Here is a 17,433-nt window from a genome sequence, read left to right as displayed (position 1 = left end):
AAATTCCTTGGATCTAATCCTGTTCTCATTAAACCCGCACAGCTCTACTAACATAACTGAGGAAAGAATTTTTCCTAAAGAATTTTATTTCTAATAAGCGGGAAGCAGAGCATTTTGGCAAACTACCTATCCTGCAACTCTGACTGAACAACACGAAAACAGAAAACATAAAGCAAAATTGGCTCAGAAGACTCACAAAGGAGGGGATACACCACAACAGACTGAACAGAAGAGTTGCATACAGATCATATCTACTTCTGTTGTGGAGTTTATAACTAATTTGTGTAGATAGATTTCTGTTTTTCACAATGAGGTAGAATGGGATCTAGTGTTACTTCAGAATTTTAATAAAGGCATCCACTCTGGGTCCCAAAATACAGTTTTTAGCCAACTTGTATTTAAAAAAAAAAAAAAAATCTGGTAATCGTTCTTTCCAGTAACAAAGTTTAGATAGTGCTCTATCTCAGTAGTTGTTCATCCAGTGCAAGTGTAGAATCTACCAGGGAATGAGATTCTGTGAAAAAGCCTCTACATGAGAAGAGATTTGTTCAAATTCTTAAAAACCACCAACCGAACACTAAATTGAGAGAAGCTGTTGACTCCCTTGAAGGCAGAGAGGCCCTGCAGGAAGACCTGGACAAGTTAGAGGGCTTGGCAGTCACCAACCACATAAAGTTAAACAAAGACAAGTGCCGGATTCTGCACCTGGAATCAAACAACTTTGGGTGTATATACAGACTGGGGAATGAGAGGCTGGAAATGGATCTGGGGGCCCTTATCAACAGCAAGTTGAACATGAGTCAGCAGTGCCCTGGCAGCCAGGAGGGCCAACCGTGTCCTCAAGTGCATCAGGCAAAAGCATTGCTAGCCAGTTTAGGGAGGTGACTGTCCCGCTCTGCTCTGCACTGGTGTGGCCTCACTTTGAATATTGTGTGCAGTTTTGGGCACTGCGGTAAAGGAAAGATATTAAGCTATTAGAAAGTGTCCAAAGGAGGGCTACAAAGATAGTAAACAACCTAGAGGGGAAGCCATATGAGGAGTTGAGGTAACTTGACTTGTTCAGCCTAGAGAAGAGGAGGTTAAAGGAAGACCTCATCACAGTCTACAACTTCCTCTTGAAGGAAGAAGAGGGGCAGACACTGATCTCTTCTCTGTAGTGAGATCAGTGACAGGACCCGAGGGAATGGTATGAAGCTGTGTCAGGGAAGGATTAGGCTGGCTATTAGAAACACTTCACCCAGAGGGTGTTTGGGCACTGGAACAGGCTCCCCAGTTAAGAGGTCACAGCACCAAGCGTGACAGAGTTCAAGAAGCGTTTGGATGATGCTGTTAGGCACATGGTGTGACTCCTGGGGCTGTTCTGTGCAGGGACAGGAGTTGGAATTGATGATCCTTGTGGGTCCATTCCAACTCAGGGAGTTTAATGATTCTATGAACAAATCAATTAGAACAAGGCAGGAGGGTAGTGAGTAGTCCAACAGCTGGAGGTTTTTGTGGAGCAGAAAAGCTAATAGCTTAGCAGATAAATTATTTAAATACTATGTATTTTTCTCTGTTTTATCTTTATAGGGATGCTTGAAATGCATAAAAAAGGAATGACTGGAAAATGTGCCTTCTAAGCCATTTTCCTTTCCTTAGTTCTCCTGGGGTTTCTACTAATTCTGACTGGAGAGAAGTAGGCCCATGAGATGATCCCTTTTCAACTGCTTAATTTGAACGCAGCACAGAGTACCTGCTTCTGAAACCCTGCAGGTTACAGCTGCTGTAAAGAGCAGCAGATTACACACTTGGGTCAGTGGGGACCACGCCATGGACAAGGGGGTTCTTTGCCATATGCTTGGCTCTGTGGACTTCATTGTAGTGTGGTAATCCCTAGCACAGTAAATGTAATTTTGCTATCTTTTAAGTTTCTGGCTAGATAAATTGTAGTTCCATTCCTTACTGAGTGCTAAATGTATCTAGTCTTGTAAAAGATAGTAAGCATAGCAAAACTGAAGGCTCTGTTTAAGTAGGTGCTGAAGGGAAACTCTCACCTGTTCTAGCTACAGTCAGTGTTGACTGAAAGAGAATGGAAACTTTACATAAATCATCATCTGTATTTTTTTCCACATTACTTTAGTGTCAGATCTTATAAAGCTGTATGCATAGAAACCATATTCTAATTAAAAGACCTTATCTAATCTTTTTTATTCACTCAAGATTCATCCAACTTCTACCATTTCACTGATTTGGAGGATTTTGTAAAATGACTGTTTTCATTGACATCACTCTTTGAAATGATGACAGGGGTTTTTTTGGCATACATTTTCTCTCTTTTTAACCAAAACGTGTTGGGCTGTGGAAATTACTTAAAATTACAGAAATGAGAAAAAAAATTTCTCATTTTGGCCTCTCTCTGCTATGCATTCTTCAAGAGGAATCTTATGTGCATGACGACCATTTTCTACTACCACAAAAGAAATACTTCAAAAGTAGTGAAATATGGCCCAAGCATTAGATCTGTATTGGAGACTCATAGAAAGGGACTTGAGAAGTAATAAAAAATTAATTTGAAATAATAAAAAAAGAAATAAGTAAAAACATAGGTTGCCTCACCACTATGATTGTGTAAGTGTGTGAAACATTACATTTTATGTATTAGTTAGGAGGAGGAGTGTAGGAAGAAAAAGAAAGCTAACATCAATAATCTACCTTCATTTTGGAAAACTCAAAAAAGAAGATAAAGTGGGACTGTTGCAAAAAGCCTGGCTCCAGGTCCTTGATAGCCATTGGTGCTATAAGGTGACTATGAAGTTCCTTCAAAGTATCTGCTTGTCCAGGCCACTTCCCTCAGCTTCTTGTTTTCTTTCCTAAAACAACAGAATTCCTATATTGAACTAAGACTAAAATGACAGATCTTCTTTTGCTTTTAGAATTAGTTGGAAGATAACAATCTCTCAACTGCTTGTAGCCCACTGATTTTACCAGCTGCCAGTCTGACTCTGAGATGACTTCACAGAGACTTAAAAACCTGGGGTGAAAACTGAGGGCCTGTCCTTCCTCCAGCAATTTCTGTGTAGCAGCAATTTTCTTTCCTTCCTCACCAAACTACATGGCCTCATTTATTCTGTGTTGTGATTACATACTAATTCTTTTACAGTTTAAATTGGGTGATGGAAAAAATATTATCTGATTCAGTACCATGGTAATAATAATAATGTATTAAACAACAATAACTCCAGTAGCAAGATGCAAATTTCATCAGGTATCCATCCATCTGTTACCAGGAATCTGGGGAATGCCAGGAGGTTGGACTGGAGACCTCCTGTGTTTCTTTCATGTTCACTCTCATGAATTAAAAATAGCGGGTTTGTGCATAACTGTATTGTGGTTATCTGGTTTTTAAATTTTATTTATCAATCACATTTGAATCTGAAACAACAAAAATTCCATTACAGCATTGTCTTGGTGGCTTCTCCAATTCCATCACTTAATTTTTTCCTGTGGCTTCACAGTAGAACCTGACTGGAGAGTTCTATAAAATGCAGTAATACTTCCTATTTCCTACATAGACTTTTTTTTAAATTTATTTAAATCTATATTGGAATTGTCTGTATCTATCTTGCTCTCTTTATTGGTCATTATGTAATAATACATATGAGAAAGTGCATATGAGAGAGTCTTTTATGATTTCATCATAATTCAAATATTCTTTATCATTTTCTTTCAAGTTATCATTGTTAGGAATGAAAAAGAGAAACCACAACTCTTCTACAGACACATAAAATTTCGATTCTGTCGCGGGTAGTTCGTGAGCAGTCAACTGTATTCCTTGAAGAATGCTTGGTCTGTTTCTTACATTTGAGAGATGCCTTTTAGGCATAATGATTGTAATATTTTTAATGTGCTAATGGTTACAGAGTGAGTTTTGGGGTGATCTGTTCCACTCTTTTTCATGATGTTATTCTTTCGCTTCAAATAAAAAGTTGTTGATGATCAGTTACGTCAGATAAATTTTTAATACAAAAATTATTTCCAATCATCAACTCTGCCTATTTTGAAAAGGAATTTAATGTAGTCTGTGCCATTGGTGTCATCAAGAATAGGATTAAGAAGCAGGATTTAATTCACTTAGCTGTAACAGAAGTCAGAAATAGCTCTAGGAGTTAAATTACTTGTGGCAGAATTGTTTGTTTATGTCCCTAATATTCCTTTGGTATATTTTTGAATGATAGCTCATTTAAGCTGACTCACACATCTGAAAGGCTAACATTTTACCAATATTCAGTTACCTTATTCCATATACTTGTTAGTGTAAGAGGCAGTTTAACTGAAAAATGAATCCTAATAAAATGCCTTTTTAGTAATTCATTTTGAAAACCATTTGACCTTAACTACAGTGAAAGTAGACTGTAAAAATCATCATAGATTCCCTTCCTTGAACTTTTCATAATGCTGAAAAATGACTGAGGGAAAGGAGCAAGATCCAGTTACTGTACCCTGTTTGAACAGCTGTACTTCATTGAGTGGAGGCTTGTGTTACACACAGTTTGTGATAGGAAGTAAATACTTTTAAAACAACTAAGGAGACAGGTCTTTAACCTCCACCTTTTCAGATGCTTTGTTCACTCATTTAGCTTCTGTCCAAGTCTTGGGAAACATTTCAAATACAAATTATTATTGAAAACTGAAGCTCACCTGAATAATTCATTCCCTAATGAACTTATTAGGCAGAGATGCACTGAGATGATGTTGAAGGTTTTTTTAGAGAGAGATCATTAATTCTTTATATAGTGAACACTTCTTCCTTCAGGAACAAATGCATTTAAAGAAGAAAGAATTCTCAGATTCAGTGTTAAGTGTTTTGTGATAGTTGAAATTACAGATTTATTTCAGCAATTGTAAGTATTTTCAAGGACTTAGACAACATTCAAAAATGTTTTCATGTAAATTACCGATTTGTCAAAATTAATTAGATTTAAAATTCTCAGTTTCTAGCGCACAAGACTGTCACCTCCTGTGACAAGACTATCTAGTCTCCTGAAATGATGAAGATACCTTGAGATTCATTAAGCGGACTTTTGGCATTACTTTACATTGCAAGTACATGTTAATTGCCAGACTTAAACTGTTTGTAAACTTGGCACCAGACAATTTCAGGACTTTTAAATACACATTATAAGATGGTTCTGTGAGTGTGATTCTAGTATCTCCAAAGGCACTTCTCTAATGGCTCTGGTGAATCAAATCAGTGGCAATGGGAGTATCCAGATGCAGACAGCCAGTCCACCTTTAATTTCTGTAATTGGACTTTGTGTATACTTCATCCCTTGAGATACATGAGATCTTAAAGGTAGGTTTATGCTAAACAGGCACTATTTGGGCTGCCTTAAGCACACACCTCTTTCACTTTTCCTATGATTAAGGTATACATCTGATGGCCATGAATATTTTTGTCCTGAGGTCTGTCTGTCTTGCCACTTCAGACTGGACAGATATCACTATACTATACACCATACAGTGCAGAGAGGCCACCCAGATCTGCACTTAAATGATAAAATGCCTTGAAATATAATCAGGATTTTAAATATTCTTCACTGCATTAGAGATATCATGACTTCAGAGGACAGGGCTTACACTGGTTTTGCCCTTATTCTAGCAATTTTTTAAAAACTGTAACAACGTCTCTCCTTTGGTTGGGTCAAGGGTTCCCAGCATCATCTGCTTGTTTTTCCATTTGTCACCAGTGTTTTGTGGTCTGTGGTACAAGTGGGCTGAAGATTCATGCATCCCAGAAAAATGTCAGCATAAAAGCTGACACCAGTTAATTTGTTTTAATTTGCTGCAGAAGATTTTTAGAACATTTGGTGTTCCCTTCTAGTCTTGAAATATAACAAATGTGTTCATGAGAACATCCTCGGTCCTTGTCTCTCTGAATCCCATAACATAGCTCCTACTGATTCATGTTATCAGGACTCAGCTCAGGCTTTCTTGCTGTTTAATTCTCATCTCACACATCCTTCTGCTCTGCCTGCAGTAATTTTAGTTCCTGCCACAACCTCACATTCCTCAGCATGAAATTTACACTGAGTTGTGTCCACTGACAGACACGTAACACAGCCTACCCAAACTCAGCTTTGAGGATTAGGTTTTATTATCTGCTATACTATGGTAAAAGCAAACTGTTAAACTTGGAGATTAGTTGCTTTTAGCTTAAGAAAAAAGGCCTTGGGAAACAAATGTTGCTTTTTTCTCTAGTACAAACTTCATTAGAAATTATGTGTTTTGCAGAGGTTAATATACTATGGGCTGCGCACCAAGTACACCATAGTTCTGAAGATTACAACTTATTCACAGCCTTGAGACAATCTGTCCTTCAGAAATACACCTCCTGGGTAAGTTGCTGAATATTTGCCAAACAGTATCAACAATATTTAGTAAAGGTGAAAGCATAGTGTTTATTTTCCGTCAGAGAAAAACATTTGATAATGAAAGCACAAAAGGTGAAACTGCAGAATCTGAGAATCATAACCTTTAAAACATATCCAGTAACACTCATACAGAAAAATTGAAAATTTCTACAGTACTTAAGTTAAAGAAGGCTAATTATATAAACCTACATTTATATTATCATAACTTTATGAGTAGAATGGGGAATTTTTTTCATTTGGTTATTCATGAATAAGTACAGGAAAAGAACAGAGTATAATGTACTTGAGAATATGTCTGTATGACTAAAAGAATCAGGGAGAGAAATAATTGTTTAAAATTGATTTGGTCAGGCAAATGTATTTTCTTCTCTCTGCTCATTCATGTCGTATCAGTACTCTAGTATTTAAGGGCAGGTTGTCACTATTTTTACCTAGTGTTATTTCAGATATAATGTATTTAAAATGGTGAGCTGTGTACATATGCAATATAAATCAAGTATTTAACAGATTTAACAATGTTTATTTCCAAATGCATTCATAAATGTAATGTAATATTTAGGGTTTAGTTCTAGGCCCAGGATAACTGCTGGTTTCCTCAGTTGCACTCTCATGTTCTCTATTGACGCTCTCTCTTTTTTCACTCAGATTTTATTTTGTCTGGTTGTTGTTTGTTATTTTAAAAGAATAACTTCAAAGTTTGAATTTTCAGAATTACCGTTCAAAAGGAATATTGTGTATTTGCATATATAAATATATACCTATAATTATATATTTGCATGTATATACTCTCCAATGAGGCATAATATGGGTGGTGAAGGGTACCCACAGTCCTTTGGCAATCTCTACATCCAGCATGTGAGCAAATGGCTCAAAGTCAAGAATGTGTGCTCACACATGCAAATCCAGTATAACTCCTTTAACTTGGGTAAAGTTAGTCTGGATTTATGCTTACATAACTGAACACGGACTTAGCCTGGTTTTGGTGTTTTCAGTTCATATCATTAAATTAGTTAAAATGCTAGGTTACAAGAAAATGGCTAGTTCTTCTGAAAATCATGAAGCAGTGCTATTTTTTAGATTTGTTTCTTAAAGTCTTCTATATAAATCCTTGTGTTTTTTGTTTGTTTTGTTTTTTTTTTTTAGAAAATAATCATCTGATATTAGTAAGAGTACCTAAAATTTAAATTGCTGTAAAGAACAATAGTGGAATAGAGGCATCTCTGTGACAACTCTGCTTCTTCTTTAAATACTGCTATGTTAAAGATTTAACCTTTGGCCATTTACCATTTGGGACCATATGTGCAAATGCTTAACAAAAACAGTAATTCAAAAAAAGACAAAAAGCCTGTGTATACATATGGATGGTTGCATGAGCACTTTGTCTGCCTGCGTGATTTTGAGCATGATAGCTCAGAAAGCATAAAATATTCAGGAAGACCGAGATGTCTGGCCACCTTGAATTCCAAAGACCATCCTCAGGACCACACTGGTGGCACTTGGCAAATAATATATGTGCACTTATAACTCATTTGCTTTGTGCAGAGGAAATGATCCTAGGAACACATTGTACTTTTGTGTGCAGTGTTTTTTTTCACCAAAGATTTGATATTAGCCAAAATGTGGTTAGTGTAAATACTGTTGTTCCTCCTCCCAGAACTTTTGAGACATAAGCCAGTTTTTTTTCTGCAGAACCTTACTGTGCATGATCACGGTTCTTGCTAATTCTTAACAAACTGGTATTTTTGGATTACCAGACTTGTCCAAAACCATGTATGGATCTGCCTTGGAGCTGCAGCTCAGCAAAGCCTTTAGTTAATCTCTGAGAGTGATCTAGTTGTTGAAAATGTATTATACTGTGTTGTTGAATGCAGTTTAACATTCAGTTTTGAGGAGGCTGTGAGAAAGTTGTGGTGGATGGTGTGGGGTTGTGGGGCTGTTCTACTGCCAGCTCTGTAGTGTTTTAATTTAAACATTGTAAGATAAATAAATCAGCATATTAATCTATGTGGATTGTGCTCAAACTGATAGAAAAGGTCTGATATGAAAGAGAATTGCAAAATGTGCTTGACAATCAGTGGTGTGAGATGTTCCTGAATTTGGAACCAAATGTGCAGTGCTTCGTGTAATTTGCATACACAGTGTTTCTGTTTCTCCAGTGGAGAGGCTATAGAGAAGCAAATCTACTGTGAAGATTAAAAGATTGTATTGTAGCACATTTTGTAGCAAAAGGACATAGAAAAAAATATATTAATTTTTAAGAAGAAAATTACAAACTAATGCCAGATAATGCTATATAAAGGAATATATAAGCCATGAAACAGTCAAAGTGCAGTTGTGAAAGGAGAGATTTGCACGTGCACCTTGAAAAGCTCTGATTTAATGCTTTGAGTACTGGTTCTCAACTTTCCTCCAAGGGTAAGATTTAATTGCAAGTATTAGATCCATGATAATTTGATAGCGTTAGACTATACAGTTAGATAAAAGATTGAATAACGTCTTGGTATAAAAGCAAAGAAAACATTTATATATAAATCTGGAAAGGGAATAGGTAATGTAGTTCTTTTCAGCGCAGTCAGAAGTTCACTTGTCTACTGAGGAGTCTGTCAGGACTGCAAGGGATGTGTTTTGTGGTGGTGTTTTTTTTTTTTTTTAATCCTTGCCTTTAACTCCTGCAGATTCCTCACACAAGTTCATGCCCACACAAACTAGTTCTTAGCAGCTGTCCTGCAGCCCCCCACGCCCTGCAGACCCTCCACGGCTGCATCAGCAGATGGCCCCAGAGACCCAGCGTGGAGAGGGAGGGGCTCGGCACAGGAAACTCAGCGCTCCTGCTATACCCTCAGGAGTTTCAATTATTTCCCTTTCTGTAGTGGAAGCATTTATAAACTTTTACTTACAAAGGAAAGGGAGAAAGGTAGAGATGCCCCCATCAGAGAGTATGCTGTGCACGTGCACACTTCCAAAGGGGCAATGCCTTTGGTGTGGAGGCAGAGCTGCAGTGCGGCAGCCCCATAGGAAAAATTCCTCTCCACTCCCTCACTGGGTGCCTTTCCCATCAACTATTATGGCACTTTCTCAATGTCTGCTACTGAATCCACAAGTTGGAAAAGAACTGTGAGTGTAATAAACATTTTTCTGCAGTTTTGACCTGAAATCCGTCTTAAAGCCAGGAAAGCTTTCCCTCTACAGAGTAGTGAAAGTTGGCATATTTTCATGAAATGTTTTAATTTGGTGAATTGGCATGTCCAGGGAAAACTATTTAATGATTTCTTTTTTTTTTTTTTTTCCTGACATTGATCTTGTTTCAGTAGAACCACGAATAGTAAAAACGAATCATTGTATGGGTTTCATTCCTCCCTAAGGGTTCCACTTCTGTAAATGCTCTTTGTAATCCTTTCTGTGCAAAATAAAGCTGACATTGCAAGGAAATGTGAGGCAGTTAGGAAAGCAGTCTCCTTTGTCAATCTCAAATTTACCTGTAGATTTACATACAATTTCCTGCATCTCACGACTTAGCAGGAAAATTCTAGTACTCTTGTGAAAAGCAGGTAAGAAAATAAAGATGATCCTTCCTTCTCCTCTGAATGGTCTGGAAATACCACCAAATTGCCTCTGATATTTTTAGGGGAAAAGTGTAGTGTTTTAACCCTGCTTTCAATCTTGCAACCAATTGGAAAACCATGGGGGTGTGTGTCTTTTGTGTGTGTGTGTGGGGGGGGGAGTTGTTGTTGTTGTTGTGATTTTTGTGTGTGTGTGTGTGGTTTTGTTGTTTTTTTTTTAAATCAACATCATCTCCATTCCTTTAAAAAAAAATTCCTGCTGTTATAATGCCATTAGACTGGTATAGGAGAAAACTGAAGTAGCGTTACTGAAATGTGGCTGTGTGTCCTATTGTGTTGTCTTCTATGTAAGATAACCTTTGAGAAAAAACATGACAGCCCTCTGATTGTTGTGGTGCAAATATCTCGCAGTGGTTTGTGGGGTTTTTTGTTGGTTTTTTTTTTTTTGGTATCTCACCTACTTTTAACAATTAATTACTAAAGGGGTCCAAGTTAGAGGAAGGAGGAAAAAAGAACTCAGAAAAGAGATTGGCTTCATACCAGTATTTGGAACATAACTTCTGAAGTACTGGGAAGCTTGCATTACAATTCTGTTTAAGAGCATTTTGGGATTTTAAAGTCCTCTTCTGTTTGGTAGTCTTCTGCACAAGACAGTGTGATCTGTGTTTTTAATTCTTATATACATCTTATTCCAACCTCTAATCCAGAATTTCATGCCTAAATGTCACCTCCCCCTGATGGTATTTACCAGTTCCCACCTTAGATAAGAGTTGCTGTGGTTTTTTTGTGAGTTTAAAAAACTTAGGCTGAGTGATTCTTATGGATTGAATGGCCAAATTTTATCTTCCAAGTTATTTTGATTCCTTTTTTGTTTTATAAATGCTATGCAAACACATCAGCCTTTGAGGATCAGAGTGATTAACAAAAAATAGCTGTTTACATTATTTCTCTTAAGTTCCAGAAGCTCCATATTCTTCTACTACCTTATAATTCCTTTAATTCTTGGAAAACAACTTCCAAGACATTCAACTAGAAACAGCCCATGTATCATTTGTGGGGCAGCTGTGATTCATGAAGTCTTTGAGTGTAGTTTTTGAAATCACAGCTGTCCCAACCCTGTCAGGTGATCCTAGTGCTTCAGACAGTGTCTGGTGTTGAAGCCAGCAGACTAAGCTGAAATTTGAGGGCCTTAGTCCTCCTTGGTTTGTCACAGTGTGATATGACTGTGGTGACTTCCTTGAGAGCATCAGTAACATCACAAGGATGGAAATGCAGTAGTTTCGGAGCCCCAGTGGGACATCTACCTATTGGGCAGACCTTTAGACTATAACTGAGAGAATGTTGTCTTTAAATGCTATGTCCAAATCTACACTAAAGGAATTCCTGGTTCAGGAGGCCTGTCATGGTTATCAGACTGCTTTCGCTGATGTTCAAAGTTTTGATTTTAGTGAAAAGGACAATAGGAATTTGGAAACAGATTTTGCTAATTTTGCCATGTTTCACGTGGATCTCTTGTCTGCTGCAAAGATTCTCCCTGAGTGCTAAAGAGATTTAAAGTTTTAAAGGTGCTTCTGCTACTTTTTGGTTTAGGAAAAATCTCTGTATTTTAGAGAAGGATTAAATTTTTATTGCAGGTGGTACAACACAATGTCAAATACAAGGGGAAAGAAAAATAGCCTTTTTCTGAAGAAAGCAGATGGACTTTTAATGTACGAGGTCTATTGCTCAGCCAGTTAAACAATTAATTGTGAAATTCCTGGGACTTACTCTGTATGTAAGATACCAGGGTGTTTCCGAAGTAAGAAGTTGTCTGATACTGTTTTCATGCTAGCATGTTTTAGGACTCAGACTTTAAGGGAGATGCCATAGGAAAGTTAGGGTGAGAATTTAAAGTTAACTTGGAAAGCCAAGTAAGCGGCTTTACCCTTACAGTGCTCATGTAGGCAGTTTGGATGCTAAGACAATGGTGTTATAAATTCGCACCTTGTTTACTCTATGATAATTTTCCCCTTTAAGTGAACCCTTCATGCCAGGGATATGATGCTGTCTGCTCCATGTAATACACAGAATAAACATCTATTAGCAGGATTTATGAGTTCTTGTCTTGATTTTTCTACTTGCTCAGTATGACTTTTGGGAAATCACTTTTGGATCAATTTACATCTCATTTGCTATAGCACATCTAGTAGTAACATAATGATCAGTATCTATGTATGCTATGGAATTTCTGCGTTAAGGACATATTAGAAAAAGCAAGTATATCGTGCAATGCTTTGAGCTCCTGAAATAGTACTTCATCATATTATCATGAGTTTAGAATTATATATTTAATATATGATTTTTTTGTTGTTTTTCAGATGTTCAACTTGCCCATGGCTCTTTTCATTCCCCCTTCGGTGTTTGCTGTTCATTTACAGTTTAATCTACTTTACCAGTTTTGGATACACACAGAGGTAAACCAGGTTTTTAAGCCATTCCTAAACAGTTAGCCTGGAGCAGTGTCCTGGAAATCCACTAACAGCTGATTTATTGTGTAAGAAAAATCTTTGTCTGATTTCTTTAAGGAGAAACATCTGTTCATTTTTATTCCTTTTTGTGAATATATATTGCTAAGTTTATAAGAAGCAATGAGGCCAGTTGGTCCCAATTAAATTTAAAAGTAACTGTGAGGAATCAAAACTTTTTGCTATTTTAATAGTATATTTTCCTATCTCGCAGCTTATTAAACATTTTTGGCAGATAATGAAACTGATTTCATTTCTAAGATAAATATTTTAGGGAAAAATATCCAAATGCTGGTGCTTCTTAAAGATCATTTAGAGCTGCAACTAAAGTCAGATATTGTTTCTTTTGTAGCACAAGTAATTCTCAGATGAAAAATGCTCTTTGCTTATTTGATGGCTATTTGTTTATGACTGCACCACTTTATTTGTGTTTTGTGAGTGTGTAGACCATATCTAGTTTACACACAAATGCAGTTAATAACCCACTGTAATTAATGGGTACTTCCCACACCGCTCAGGTAGTCCAACAACCTTTGCCTTCTTCCTTGCACTACAGTAGAGGTGTTTAAAGGTATTCCATGTTATAGGTCAGTAGCGTGTTTTTCAGTAGGCCCAAGTGGGCTGTGGGCTAATTATTTCTACAACATTTCTTTGATTATTCTGCCCATACAGAGCCTTTTCCCCTGCAGTTTCATGATGTGATATGTAGGACAGTTCTTTGGGAAAGCAATTTTATTTTCTTTATCTGCTATTTTAGGTGATAGTGTTGTTTAAATTACACTTTTTTCTTTTATATTTTCTGTCTGTTTCCTTAAAAAAAAAGAATTCATGGAAAAATAAAAAATTATAGTGAACCAAGAAGAAACTTTGGTTGACATTTCACTTCTGTTGGACACATTTCTAAAATCATTAACACGTTTGATGCTCTGCAATACCACATGAAAAGGGAAGGCTTACGATAAAATGTCACAATCACCAGAACTGGCATAAATTCAAGCAACACACAATTAACCTTTTAAAAATGTTTTTAACAAATCCAAGGACTTTTTGAAACTACTGGTATGAATCACATGGTAGCAAAGTTTCTTTGCTCATGCTTTAGGTTTCACAAACTACTTTTAGTGTGTTTTGCCACTCAGAAAAATGTAACATGCCTCATCTACGTCTTCTCTGATGTTTGAAGCCATCTCTTCCTTGGCTGAGAGGTTTTTAATGTTCTGCTGCATAACAGTAACTCAATGAGTCTCAGCACTGGTGCCACAGTGTATGTCTAAAGTTTCCAAAGTGAATTTCAGATGCTTATGAATTGCCTACATCCCTCTAAAGTGCTAAATCCTTCATAGGGCTTAAAAGGAATTTCCATAGCATATGTGCAATGTGCCAAGTTTAGACACTAGTCTAAACAAGAATGAATTTCAGTCTCAGTGAAAAGATAAGCACTCCTTACTATTAAATTATTGTGCCGGTAGAAAAACAATGGATCTTTTGTACTGATCCAGTTGATCCACTCATAGGACTTTGCTTAATGTTGATGTTGTTGATTTTTTAGTGCAGCTGAAATCGGTTGAAATATGTTGAAGTCATGCTGTAAGGTCAAATATGATGTCAAAATAGAAATAGGGTTACAACATGTATTAGCAGATTTCCTGTTCTCAAGGGCAAGGGATTGACAGAAAACAGTAAGAAAAAGAAGGGAAATGGAAGCAGCCATGCAGCTTTACATTACCCAATATTTTTGGTGAAATTATTATGATACTTCACCTTTATATTCATTTTTCTTTGCAACAACTATTAAAATTTAACTATTTATAGCTGTGTCATCTCTTTTTTTTTTTTTTTACAGTCCTTTTGTGAATTTTAATGGTTGTAATTATCTCAGATTATGTTAATATCAAAATTTTTTCTGCAAGTCTCAGTTTCCATCAGTTTCCCAACATGTGAGTTTTTTTGGGGCTGTAGACCTGGGGTTCTATGGAAAACAGTATCCTGTCTCAGTAACTGCTTCTAGCTGTTGCTTTGAGAGCAGATACTTATCATCCCCCAGCATCTCTGGTGCCCTCTGGGAGCCCATGGTGGTTGCTGTTACAGCCTGAGAGTACATGCAATTAGAGGGCTAGGGGAGATATTCGCTATTATGTCCATTCTGCCGGTGCAAGACGTAATAGTTTGCTTCTAAAACGCAGGAGCAGTTGGTAAGAAATGTCAAGTTTTTCCTCAGATTTCTGTTGCTTTTTCATCAGTGTTGATGTTTCCTTAGATATAGTTTGTCACTTTACAACTTTTGATTGTTCATCTTTCTCCTTGAGGAAAATAAAATCTAGAAAGATACAGGGGGAAAAAAAAATCTTTTTTCTTTTTCTTTAATAGGTGATTTTCTTTTTTTACATAGACCTGAAAAGTGTAAGAAAGAACATTCACAATTTGGTGTTTTATAGAAGAAAAAACCACGTGATATCTAACTAACGGGAGAGACTGAAAGTATGTGAAAGTTTCTGAGGGAAGATGTTTTGTTTTGGGAGTCATTTACGTTGAATTCAGTAATTACAAAAGAATAATCATACTATGCTGAAAATTTCTATGCCATGTTTCAGCCTACAACAAAATTTTATAGCCAAATATGATCTCTGATATTTTTCTGCCTTTCCTACTTAAATTTTACATGTGTCCAGTGTTGTTTCAAATGATGTTGAGAAGTTTCCTGTGTTATAACTTTGACTTTTCTTTTGTTATGTTAGGGTTTTTTCCAGCTTTCCTATAAGAAATGGTCAGACATGGTCTATTTTATTTTATCTTAAGTGGCTTGTATATTCTCTGACTACAGTGTCATAAAGATCAAAAGTAGACGCTGGTTCTATCTCATTTAGATTCTGTATTTCCTACATACTTGGCATGTGTTAGTTTTTGTCTTTTTGTATAAAATAGTACAGCATTTCAAACACTATAAACCTTACATACCTTACCACATTCTTGTGGTACTGGAATCTTTTATTATTAGAACGGGCTATTGATACAGGAAAGGTGTATCTGAAATTAATAAAGAAAAGTGGGGTTTGCTAGAGTGAAAACACAACTTTGTGACTTAACATTATGCACTTGTGTTTAATTATATTGTCCCATTACAAGAATTTTTGTTGTCAGAAGTCTCCCTTTTTTTTTTTTTTTTTTTTCACTGCTTCTGTGTATTCTGGATGTATGGGCTGAGGCCAAAGATATGAGATTCAAGACCAAGTGGCAGGTCCTGCATTTTGATCACAACAACCCCATGCAGCGCTACAACCTAAGGGGAAGAGTGGCTGGAAAACTGCCAAGCAGAGAAGAACATGGGGTGCTGGTCAGCAGCTGCTGAACAGTGTGCCCAGGTGGCCAAGAAGGCCAGTGGCATCCTGGCCTGTATCAGCAGTAGTGTAGCCAGCAGGACCAGGGCAACAACTGTCCCTCTGTACTTGGCACTGGTGAGGGCTCACCTGGAATTCTTCGTCCAGTTCTTGGCCCTTCACTGCAAGAAAGTCACTGAGGTGCTGGAGCAAGTCATGAGGTGCTGGAGCAAGTCCAGAGAAGGGCAACAGAGCTGGTGAAGGGTCTAGAAAGTAAGTCGTGTGAGGAGAAGCTGTGGGAGCTGGGATTGTTTAACCTGGAAAAAAGGAGGCTGAGCGGAGACATCAGTCTCTACAACCCCCTGAGGAGAGTTTGTAGCCAGGTGGGAGTTGTTTTCTTCTCTCAGGCAACCAGCAATAGGACAAAAGTAAATAGCCTCAAGCTGTGCCAGGGGAGAGTCAGGTTGGACATCATGAAGAATTTCTTTACTGAAAGGGTGATTAAGCATTAATGGGTTGCCCAGGGAAGTGGTGAACACACCTCTGGAAGTGTTCAAGAAATGACTGAACATGGCACTTAGTGTTGTGGTTTAGTGACATGGTAGTGTTTGGTCATCAAGTTGGGCCTGATGATCTTGGAGATCTTTTCAACCTTAATGATTCTATGATTCTGTGATTATTGCACCAAGTGCATGGCAATCTGAAACTGTATCAGATTTTTTTCAAAGATATTTAAAAAAATCTCTGAGTAGCATCAAGATGTTGAAACAAACTCCTAATCATTTATTTAAATGAAAAATGGAAAAACAAACAAACAAACAAACAAACAAACAAACCGAAAAGCAACATTTGGCAGTTCTGGGTTAATGGTTGGACTTGATTTTAAAGTTCTTTTCCAACCTAAATGATTCTATACTTCCATGATCTCAATAAATCAAGAAAAAACAATTTTTGGTTCTATCCAATTCTGTTTAGGTCAGTAGAACAAGTCAGTAGATCTGCTCCTAAATAGTCTGGGAGAAACATTTCTATGACCAGACAGACCATTCTCATGTAGATCATAACGGGAGTGAAAAAACAACCTTCAGTCAAAGAGCACTAAAAATCTAATTTTTCAAAAGCCACAAAATTATTCAGGACTGTTACTGACAGACAGAAATACTGCATTTCAGTTTATTTTCACAGGTGATTCGGAAGGTCTATGGCTTATATTAAACTATATCCTTCCATTATGCATTTATTACAACCAATAAGTTAGGTGTGTTTATAACCTGATAGACACCTGTGAAAAACAGAAATTAGTTTCTGTTGGTTTAGCTGTAATTTTTATGAGATGTCAAATTGTATTTGGAAAGTATCAACTGATCCAATCCCTGATGGTAGTAATTGCAGCAGCAGATTATTCCTTGACTGTTTGATCTTTGACATGTATTAGTTTCTGTTTAGTTTTCTAATTTAAGGAAAGACTGTAATCTGCCCTGTAGCATACTCACAGAGCTCAGGTTTTTAAAGGCATCTCTTTTTGCCTTGTTTAAGTCTTTCTACCCTGTCGAACTCTGGGAGCAGAAAAAGGTGAGCCACAACTATTAACTGGGAGTTACATGGGTGAAAACAGGTGAGGAATGGGAATAATTTTGGCAACACC

General features: G+C 37.0%; 1 protein-coding gene across 1 annotated transcript in view; it reads left to right on the top strand.

Moving 5' to 3' along the window:
* The window catches only part of AGMO (alkylglycerol monooxygenase), a 191,145-nt gene that overhangs the window by 69,982 nt on the left and 103,730 nt on the right, over positions 1-17,433 (top strand). The window contains exons 4-5 of the mRNA XM_027877902.1: positions 6,271-6,374; positions 12,328-12,423. Coding sequence (XP_027733703.1) covers positions 6,271-6,374; positions 12,328-12,423 — 200 coding nt within the window. The remainder of the gene's footprint in view (positions 1-6,270; positions 6,375-12,327; positions 12,424-17,433) is intronic.

The sequence above is a fragment of the Empidonax traillii genome, unplaced genomic scaffold (genome assembly GCF_003031625.1).
Source record: "Empidonax traillii isolate 1590-97213 ecotype Southwest subspecies unplaced genomic scaffold, ASM303162v1 scaffold35:size4298261, whole genome shotgun sequence".
Classification (NCBI taxonomy): Eukaryota; Metazoa; Chordata; class Aves; order Passeriformes; family Tyrannidae; genus Empidonax; species Empidonax traillii.
Note: the sequence above shows the minus strand (reverse complement) of the source record. Positions and strands in the feature narration are given on the sequence as shown.